This window comes from Cuculus canorus, chromosome 2, assembly GCF_017976375.1.
Source record: "Cuculus canorus isolate bCucCan1 chromosome 2, bCucCan1.pri, whole genome shotgun sequence".
Classification (NCBI taxonomy): domain Eukaryota; kingdom Metazoa; phylum Chordata; class Aves; order Cuculiformes; family Cuculidae; genus Cuculus; species Cuculus canorus.
Genome location: NC_071402.1, coordinates 151,191,532 through 151,202,758, shown reverse-complemented (window position 1 = coordinate 151,202,758; position 11,227 = coordinate 151,191,532). Strand labels below are relative to the sequence as shown.

The window sequence follows — 11,227 nt, the reverse complement described above, 5'->3', positions numbered from 1 at the left end:
CTTCCAACCCAAACCGTTCTATAATTCTATTTGCCCGCATTTTCGCTCTCAGGGAAACGGGGAGCGAGGCGGGAGGGTTCGGGGGAGGCTCGGGGTGAGCTGGGAGCGAGATCAGCCCCCCCCGCATAGCGCCGCGGGGCGGGCGGGGCGCGCGCGGGGGAGGCTGCGCGGGTGCGCGCGCGCGCGGGCGGCGCGGCCCCTCGGGCTGCGCGGGTGCGCGCGCGGGCGGCGGCCATCTTGTCTCTACACAGCCGGCTGCTCCCTCAGTGCAAGCGAAGCAGCACCTCGCTCTCCTTCCTTCCCTCTCTCCTTCGCCTCCTCCTCCTCCCTCCCACTTACACTCCGCCGTCGCCGCCGGTCAGAAAGAGGGCGAGCGGGGAAGCGAAGGCCGCGGGGAGGGAGGAGGGGCAGCAGCCGGGGCCGCCGTGGGGGGGTGTGTGTGGGAGTGTGTGTGTGTGTGTCGGTGTCCCCTGCGCTCGCCCCGGCCCCAGCGCGGGGTGGCTCGGGGGGCCGCTCCCCATGGGATAAGCTGTAAACATGTTTAGCTTTGAAGGGGACTTCAAAACGAGGCCCAAGGTGTCTCTCGGAGGAGCGAGCAGGAAGGTAAGGAACGCTGCCTGCCCCCGCGGTTCTGTCTGTGCCGCCCCCCGCCGTGATTTCTGCCTTTGGGCCTTCAGGAACGGGAGCGGCTGTGACTCAGGTTTAATGAGGGGGGGGGGGAAGGAAATCCTTCCCTCCTGATGATGTGTTTGTCTGTCGTCTCCCTGGCTCTGTGTTGTGTGTGTGCGTTGGGTTTGTTTTTCTTTTTTAAATTCAGGCCACACACCCCCCTCCACCCTTGTAGTGTAGGGAGAATTGTGGGAAGCAAGGAAATGTCTCCCTAGCTCGTCCCCCTACTCAACACAGCCGACTGTAGTGGCTGGTGGCACAACCTGGATTGCCGGGGTGAGATAGACCCTTCATCAAGGTTTATTAATCACTGGAACAGCTGCCCAGGGAGGCGGTGGAGTCACCGCTCCTCGAGGTATTTAAAAGACGGGGAAATGAAGTGCTCAGGTTTAGTAATGAGTAGGTACGGTGGGACTCGATGATCTCAAAGGTCTTTTCCAACCTAACGATTCTATGATTCTGTTTCTCCCCAAGGGAGGGAGAGAAGCCCTCTGGCTGGAGGGATGGGGGGGACCACTCGAGATCAGTGCTGATTGCTGTGGGAGGCTTTGTCCACAGGGTTGCGGAGTCACACAAGTTTAGCTTTTCACTGTCAAGTTTACATTCGATCAGTTAGGTGTGTGCAGAGTGAACGGCAATTAATGGTTTGCCGTGCCAGGCTATTGAATCTCCTTGTGTTTATTGATGGAAAAGAAGCGAAACTGTTTACTTAGGTCTTGCTGATTGGATAGGGTAGTGAAGTGTTAAGTCAAGCACTGAAGGACACAGAACTACAGAAGAACAAGAGAAAGGACAAAGTGTTTTTAGAAGTGGCCTGATTTGTAAGGCCCACTCTTAATTCACTGCTAAAATGCTGATTCCTCGTGTTATCATGGAACATGATTGTGTGGGATGCTATTGAATGTCATTAGTATTTTGAAACTTAATGGGGCAAAAATAAGTTTTGTTGTTGTGCACTGTAGGCAAGTTTGGTTCTCTGAGACTTTCAAGGCTTGGTATTTCATTTAGAAAACTGAGCTAAAGTACTGCATGATATGATATTAAAATCACAGTTTGTATTTTGGTATGTTCCGTTATGTAAGTTATTAAAGAGAATGTGTAGCAGAACTGCATTTAAATCACACAGCTTTTCATCTGAGTCATATTCCGTTTATCTTAAGACATTTCGGTTCGTTAGGCTACTTATAAGAGCATCACACAAGTCAAAAATACGATAAATATTCTACATTTGAAGTAGGAATTGGCAGATCATGCCCCTGGTCTTCAGCTGCACACTTTAGGTACTTCACAGCTTTTGCCACTAACTTGCTGATAGTATTACTTGCAGAACATGTTTCCCTCTACAGAAGGAAGCAACCAAAGGATATGTTCTTTTACACATATGGATTTCTTAATGAAAATTCAGCAGAATTCTATCTATTTTAATTACCTGGGACAAAGCTATTAGTGTAATATTGGTAGAAAATTCCAAGGACAAATGCTGAAAGGTAAAGGAAGTGGAAACTGAAATTAATGCATAATCTTCATTCTGTACACAACAAAGATTGTATTTCATTATCAGATTGATACTGGCTGGTCCACAGATTTTTGTGATTTTATGTTGATACAGTGAAGTGTGTGCTGCATCAATGCACATCAGTTATTTGCTGCTTTGGACATCGTAGAATGCCCTTGAAATAGCTGCTTATTTTCAGAAACTGTGTACAGTATTAATGAAAGAGTTTATTTGAATAATACTAAGAATTACTTTTAAAAACACAGTTTAACTGAACTTTTGTGTAAACGTGACAGCATGGATCGGTATGGCAGGTTTTTACATGGGTTTCATGAGCTTCTCATTATCTTGCATCACAGGCTCCTTGTGGTCATGTTTCTCATACCTATAAGCTTCAGTTTTACAGAAGGCTTAATTGTAACATTTCTTTTTGGCATTTTGGGCACATGGGGGGAAAAAAGTGTTCTTTGATAAATGCCTTTTACCTCCCAAATGTGTGTGATTTTAGTGTATAGTTCCAACCCTGCACCTCTGGTGCTCTATTAGTTAGCTGGATGTTTAGTATTGCTTATTTCAGTTCTTTGGTTGGAATAAATCACAACTCAGACATACTGGTAGAATCTGTATGCAGGCTGTATAGTGCTGGGAATAACTCTCTACCCATTTTGGGGATGTTTCACAAATGTTGTTGCACCTTTATAACTGCGTTAGCAAAACCCTCCCAGAGACTTTGCTTCCTGCCCAGCAGGGAGTACTATTTGAGGAGATAGTACTGAAGATGTTAGCAGGGTCTTCCTGATGTGGATACAACTGCACCAAACTGAACCATCAGCAAACCTGACTATTTAAAGAGTTGTTTTGCTATTTTAACTGTAGCTGCAAACAGTAACCCTATTGGTCGTGTGTTGTGTGTGCTGATACCCCATCTGACATGGCCATGTGCGCCTGTAGTGTTTCCTTGAGCCTCCCTTGCCAATGTAGGTTGGAGATATAATTGGGGACTTGTGGCATTACTGCAGTTAGAAAGGTTATGAATCTACTGTGCTTTTGTTACCACTAATTTTTATGGCATTTTTGAGTTACAAAAGCAGAGAGCTTCGGGTTTGGTTTTATGCTGTTTGTATCCTATCTTTGTGTGTGTTATGATGGCCTAAATTGCGGATGCTGTTGAGAGTCACTTCAATCCAACCAATGTTTTACTGAAAAAATAGTCTTTAATTATCAGTTCTTTCTGTTAAAATCCTGGATTGCAAAATTAATGTTCTCAAAATGACTAATACTACTGTAACATTTCAATATTGCATTGTACATAAGTGTAAAAACATAGGTGGTATTGTAGGTGTTTGGACTTTTCCTTCCACAGCTACTTGCAAGTAGTCAAGATGAATCAGTGCATTTTTGCATTAGTTGTGTATTTGTTTGGGAGCATAGATACTGTGTTTTATTTACAATATGATAAGTTAATTTTTGTGGGTTTTTGTTTTAATTTTCGAGGAGTGCTTATTCTTTCCCTTAGAATAGGTTTTCCTGCTTTCTGAGGTTTTTCAAAATTTGTTTTCAGATTTAGTTAAGAATGTAGTTATAACTGGCAAGACATGGGTTTTTTTTAATTCTGAAATAAAGTAGCCTCTGAAAATGAATACTGTTACTGGAGTTCAATACAGGAGTATCTCGAATTACTCATGGACTCTTTGTACAGGACAGTAATTGTTGCCTAAAAGGCTATGGCTGCAGAATTTCTGTGATGCGTCAGACAGGAAGAAAGACGTGCTTGAAGAGTTGGTTTGGGATGCAGCTCAAATTGAGATAACCCAACCTGACCACAGTGGACTGAAACAGATGGTCCTTCACCTGGGTGACTTCCACCTCATCCTTTGCATCCCCTGTGGTGAACATATTTCTGCGGGGTTGAGTGTCACCATTGGTGGCAGTTTGCAGCTTTCACTAGTTTTATCATGAATATGGACTCATAGTGACATAGTGCAGAATTAACCACATCAGCTTGGTTTGGTAAGCTCAGGCCGGTGTTCTTTATTATTTTTACCAGTATTAAGAAAAATATGAGGTACCAGTCCTTTAGTATGTCCATACAGAGGGATCCCCATTCCTTTACTGAGGTGTACAAGGGGCTCTGTAGCTCTGTGTTATTCATTTAGCTTATAAAGTGTATTAATGACAGTGCTTAAAAGAATAATAGGAGGTCAAATACCCAGTATCACATCAGGTATGTAAAGCACACTTTTACAAATCATATGACTGTCTAAAATAGAGTATCTTTAAATTATAATACAGGATGAGATGGTGTTACAAAAATCCTTTTCAGGAATTTGTAATATGGATGAGTTAGCATTGTTGTGAAAGTGAAACCAACTTCACTAAGTTTCGTTTTGGTTCTTGGTTTGCTTTTGTGGAAGACGTGGAAAATGGCTAATGAACAAATAATGATGACTCCATCTGTATTTTAAAAAGACTCTCTAATTTCTTTTAAAACGGACATTTTGAGTAACCCGAGAGCTCCAGTTTACAGAGTTGTTTTTATTTTATTATAGTATTTACTGATACGCTTTCTTAAATTAATAGCATAACATTAAGCATTAATTTCATGTGTATTCCCCCCCCCAGCTGAAGTGCAGAGATAGAACTCCAGAAGCATCTTGTTTTCTCTTTGTTGTCTGTTTTCCACACATTAAGTAACTTCTTGTGAAATAAAAATTAGTGATTTAAAACCAGTAGGCCATAAGATTGCTGGTGTATGGAGAGATCTGTGCAGGTTGGGATTGCCTGTGTTCATAGATCTCTGTAGGGTTTCAGCAGTGATGGGACAGATCTAAAAATAGTTTTGTTTCTCTTACTGGTTGATTGAGGCAAGTTGTTAATAATTTCAGGAAGTATTACTTCTTCTCAAGCGTATCTTACTTGAACCTACCAAGTCACAATGGAAATGAAATTTTGCTCGGGATTTATAGTGCAAGATTGCTAGATTACAATTACAAATTTACAATTTACATTTCAGTGGTGAGAAAGCATTGCACTGCTTTTCTCTGTAAGACCTTTGTCCCATAAGGCACATGGAATAGATCCTTATGCAAGTACATACCTCACTCTGAGTCAGAACTGTGATTTGTCCAGAATATTGAAATGCCAAAGCTTATAAGTCTTGAAATACTCTTTGAATTGCAGATCTGTGATGTGGAAATATGGTGAGACCATCATGTTGTAAAATAATGACTGTCAGTAGAAAACTATACAAATAATGCATACTAGATTATTGTGGATTTTTTCCACCCCTCTTGGTGACATTTAAAATTCACCTCATTTGAAAGGAAGCTATGAATGATGGAGCTGTAGTTAGCTGACAGCAGTGATTACACTGCTATTTTCAGTTATGTTCTGTTTTCTCAAATTCAAAACAAAAACTTCTGCTTTTATAGATACATTTTTTCCTTCATGTTTGTAAGAAAATGCAAAGTCATTCAGCTACAATGATGTGCAAAATATACATCTTAAAACCTATATTAGAGGCAAACTGAGAGTAAATTTAAAGGCCACTTGTTTCATTTGGCACCTAGAGCCTGCAGTCAAGTCTTGGTTCCACTGTGCATGGCTTTGTAGCTACCATGGTAAGGGTGGTTCCAAATATTCCACATCCTGAAGTAAAACTCAAGCTAAAGTACTGAGATTTTTTTTTGCCAGTGCTGTGACATTGATTACAGAAGAGCCAGCCTTGATACACATATGCCACTTCATGGGCATATTTTAAGTATCTAAATGCTTTATTCTGGAAGATGGTCTTACATGTAAACTTAACCATAATGTAAATAACCAAAGACAGAGAGCCCTAAACTGTTTGAAAGCAGATTTTTTCAAGCTGCTGAACATGTTTTACTCAAGCTGGCTGAGCTGTGTGTACAATGGAATCTAAATTGTTGAGATTCTGTTCAAGACATTGTGAGTCTTTTACAGTGCTAATTTCTTTTAATATTCAGAAAAGCCCAGTGAAGTGGAGTTTATCTTGTCTAAAATAACGTTGGGAACATTGTTGAGAACCACTTTGGAGGGAGATATCTTCCAGTATCCACCTTTGTTCTCTACAAATAAATGCTACAAAGTCTTCTTTTTATTTCTTGGACTTCCTAAATACCTGTGTTAAAAGGAATCTTATTCTGTAAATTGCTTAGGTCACCATTTGCTTTGGGAGTTGTTATTGATTTTTATGTGACTCAACCTAAATTCAGCTGAAAAGTCATGTTCCCCATTTTAAGGAAAGAAAAAAGATGAAAGTTCCTGGGTTTTGTAGATGAAAACCATACAAGATTTTATGATTTTCTCCAAAAGAAGGAAGATCAACAGCGTATTTGTTTTTCCATTGAAATTTCCTAAAAGACATGTCTTTTACTTTGCATGATCTATTGTAATGTTGACTAGATTAGTGTTCTTAACGAACCCGCCCATGATCTACAAATAAATCTCACATATTTATTAATAATACTTCATTTTTTTTGCATGAATGCTTTTTTGTTTGTTTTGTTTAGACAGTTCCTGAAAATAATTACTCAGTTTCACCTTTGCATCTAGCATATTTAGGTTTCATATTTACTTGTGTGGAGCTAAGATAGCTTGATTAACATGATTGTCTGGGAGAGTTAAGATTTCAGATTTTATGTCAACAAATATTTGGAGTATTTGAAAATATTTGATTATGTATCCTTTTTTTCTCTTAAACTTGAATTTTTGCCAAGAGGACAAAGTTTGTTACCACTCTCATAGAATCATAGAATCAACTATGTTGGAAAAGACCTCTTACATCATTGAGTCCAACCATTCCTTTCTGCCACTAAACCATGTCCGTGAGCACCTTGTCTACCCATCTTTTAAATACCTCCAGGGATGGTGACTCAGCCACCTCCCAGGGCAGCCTGCTCCAGTGCCCTATGACCCTCTCTGTGAAAAATTTTTTCCTGATGTCCAGTCTGAACCTCCCCGGTGCAGCTTGAGGCCATTCCCCCTTGTCCTGTCACCTGTCACTTGGGAGAAGAAGCCAGCACCCACCTCTCTACAACCTCCTTCCAAGTAGTTGTAGAGAGCAATAAGGTGTCCACTCAGCCTCCTCAAGGCTAAACAACCCCAGTTCCCTCAGATGCTCCTCGGAAGACTTGTTCTCCAGGCTCTTCACCAAGGCAAGGTGTTAAAATGCAGAACAAAATGAATCATAATTCGTATTTTTTTATGTTATTCAGTCTTTATACGGGCTCCAACACAAAAAACCTCAAGACCTACCCTGTACTGTGGGAACGAAGAGTGGGAGGAGAGAGACAAAGAGATGGTTGTAGAACATTTTCTAGCCTGTCACAGTGAGACAAGGCTCAGGTCGATCGCTTCACTCTGTATGCTTGATCAAATACAGAGGTTTTCTTGCCCTCGATCACAAAATGTTGGAATATGCCAGGCCACAGTGCTTTGTCTGTGGACTAGTTTTTAGCTAATAACAACATCACTGCGCTTGAGCAACCACCCTGTTTGCCAGACCTGGCTCCCTCTTCCCAAAGGTAGAGTTGATGCTCAAAGGAATCCACTTTTTTGTGGCAGAAGACGTGAAAGCAAAAATGACGGAGAACCTCAACAGCCTTTCAGAAAATGATCTGCAGAATTGCTTTGCCTGTTGGCAGCTGTGTGTCAACTCAGAAGGGAACTGTTTGAAAGTAGATCATAGCTGATTTTCTTAACTTGTAGAATAAATAGAGTTACAGACACAGTCCAGGTTTTTTTGTGTCAGACCTTACATATTCTTCTGGCATAGAATCATAGAACGTTTTGAGCTGGAAGGGACCTTAAAGATCATCTAATTCCACCCCCCCGTGCCATGGGCAGGGACACCTCCCACTAGATCAGGCTGCTCAAGGTTCCATTCAGCACTTTCAGGGACAGGGCATCCACAACTTCCCTGAGCAACCTGTTCCAGTACCTCACTGTCCTCATTGTGAAGAATTTCCTCCTTGTGTCTAGTCTAAATCTTCCCTGTCCAATTTAAAATCCTGCTGATCCTATCACTACTTGCCTTTGTAAATGTTCCTCCCCAGCTTTCTTTTAGGCCCCCTTCGGGTACTGGAAGGTTGCTATAAATTCCCCTCAGAGCCTTCTCTTTTCCAGTGGAACAACCCCAACTCTTTCAGCCTGTCCTCATGTGGGAGGTGCTTCAGCACTCTGATCATCCTTGTAGCCCTCCTCTGGACCTAGTCCAAAAATTCCATATCCTTCTTATGCTGAGGATTCCCGAACTGAACACAACACTCCAGGTGTGGTCTCACAAGAGATGAATAGAGGGGCAGAATCCCCTCCCCTGCCCTGCTGGCCACGCTTCTTTTGATGCAGCCCAGAATACAGTTGGCCTTAACTGTTTAGATTAGATGTTAGGAAGAATTTTTTTTCCTGTGAGGGTGATGAGGCACTAGCACAGGTTCTCCAGAGAAGTCGTGGATGCTTCATCCCTGGAGGTGTTATAGGCCACGTTGGCTGATCTTTAAGGTCCCTTCCAACCCACCCATTCTATGATTCTATGAAACTAAGGCTACAGACAGAAACTTTCAAGACAGTGACTTCTCCAATAGAGAAAAGGAAAAGACTACTATTCATGAGTCCTCTGAAGGACAATACAAGTACAATACAAAACTTGTGCATTAGCTTTACAACCACAATCTTAAATCAGTACACATAGATTATAAAATATAAGTAATGTTTATTTGCAGGAATCTCTTACTGGATAGCTCTGTGTAGTTTCCAAGGAAATATACAAAATAATTTCTTCTTTATGCAGACTATTCGGCTCCCATTGCAGACAGTAACAGTAGAAACTAGCCTGGCATTTTCCCAGATCCAGTCTATATCCAGATGATATATTTAAGGCAACTATTTTCTTTTTTGCTTTTATGACACATATGTCTACTTCCTTTTTCTCCCTACACTTAATCTAGAGAAGTTAAGAAATAAAACACTCTCAAGCTGAAAATGTATCATTTTTGAATATATAAAAATAAATTTGAAGTAGGCAAACAAATGTTTATGAAATATTTCACCACATCTAAAACAACTGTGCTGGAACATTTTCAATGTCTGTCTGCAGATACAAAAACTGAGGGCAGAACTTCTGCATTTCTTTTTTGATGACAAAAAGCACGGTTCTAGTTTCTTTAAGACTTAAAATACTGTAATGCAGACCACCAAGACAGGACGAAAAACAGATGTAAAAAAGAAATTTGAAATTCAGGTTTTATTTCCGATCATTTACTGGAGCAAGCACAAAGAAAAAAAAATCCCACAAGGTTAACCATCTTTCCTCTAAAGACAATATTTATGACCAAAGACACCACTAAGTACAGGCACTACCCTCTAAAGACAGATTTTTTTTCCCCATGCGTTAAACACATTATAAACAAACGTTAACAAGATCCATACATAACATGGATATCTCGACTCAAGCAGAAGGAAGGGCTCCAGGCATGCTTGGTAATGTGAGGCAAGAGATTGTGACTGCTCACACAGAAAAAACACAAAACCGTGTACTAAGTTAAGAAAAAACCAATAGATGACTTTAAGTTTCAGGACTTTTTTTTAAATAGTTTACTGCTTTTTAAACAGGTGATACCAAATGCATTAAAGAAGTTAGTAAAATGTTCCTGTTTGGAAGAGATCAGAGTGACAGTGTGCTTGGAGATTTTCATTCTGCAGGCAGTGCACGTAGAAAGCATTCCTGTTTAGAAGTAATGTTGCTGAATTTGTCCTTACATTTCAGAGCAGGTTGAAAGAAAAAGCAAAAGAACGTAAAGAACAGGGAAGACAAATTGCTACATTTGCTTGAAGGAGACAATAGTACAAAAAAATACAAACACAGTAAATGCAAGAGATTAGTAGATAGAGGAGAATTAGCAGCCAGAGGGCTTATCAAAACCGAATAACTAAGTATTTTGAGAGGTTACTGTATCCTCACTGTATCACCAGCTTTGCAGAGATCAGGAATTGGGTCTTGAAAGCGAGCACTTTTTAAACCAATTCACTTTTTTAAAAAGAATGAAACTCTTAAGTTTTTAGTCAATATCGCATACTTGCTTTGCATATTTGTAAAGAAAAACACCAAGTTGTTAAAATATAAATTAAATACAATAGAAGAACTGTCTTAAGACAAAGAATAAAATAGTCAGGTAAGTACATCCCATCTTTAAAAAAATATTGCAGGTCCAATAATACTGCTGCTCACAAGACACACATAGATAGAAACATGCAGGAACAGAATCGTGACTATGCTGCTGATCGATGAGAAGCTTTACATGAGCCGGCAATGTGCGCTTGCAGCACAGAAGGCCAACTGTGTCCTGGGGCTGCGTCAAAAGAAGGGTGACCTGCAGGGCAAGGGAGGTGGTTCTGCCCCTCTGTTCCTCTGTTGTAAGACCCCTCCTGGAATACTGTGTCCAGCTCTGGAATCCACAACATAAGGCCAGATTGGATGGGGCCTCGAGCAGCCTGATGCAGTGGAAGGTGTCCCTCCACATTACGGGGGGTTAGAATTAGATGATCTTTAAGGTCCCCTTCCAACCCAAACCAATCTGTGTTTCTAAACCTGCCCTCTAATTTGGGTGAAGAGTTCACATTTTAAAGAAAGAAATTCCTACCATTTATGTTCTATAAGTCTGTTTTGACATCTTTTCCGGACAGATTTTGAGGAAATGGATAAGTAAATTTAAGAGCTTAATGCTTTTTTGCAAGTTAAGACAAAGGCATGGGGCTTTGGAATAGTATGTGGTTACTTTGAGCACGCCACAACCTGCTTCACGCACCTGGGTCAATGAGTTATGTATGCTTTAAGCAAGGAAAACACTCGATAAACATTTAGTGCTACCTGGTAGGATTGGGACCCTGTTTCAACTTCTTCTTTTGTAAATGGGTGATGTTTGCCTAGATTATTGGGATGCTGAAAACACAAACCTGTATAGGGATGAGTGTGGTTTGCTGCTCTTTGCCTATTTTCTTTTTACATAGCTTCCCTCTATCTCTGCACTTTTCAGAGGGTTGTGT

At 40.9% G+C, this 11,227-nt stretch overlaps 1 protein-coding gene across 1 annotated transcript in view; it reads left to right on the top strand.

The window, feature by feature from the left end:
• The first annotated feature begins 224 nt into the window (after window positions 1-224).
• UBE3C (ubiquitin protein ligase E3C) overlaps window positions 225-11,227 on the top strand; it is a 79,319-nt gene continuing 68,316 nt past the window's right edge. Inside the window, exon 1 of the mRNA XM_009558309.2 lies at window positions 225-603. Within this exon, the coding sequence (XP_009556604.2) occupies window positions 538-603 (66 nt within the window). The 5' untranslated portion in view covers window positions 225-537. The remainder of the gene's footprint in view (window positions 604-11,227) is intronic.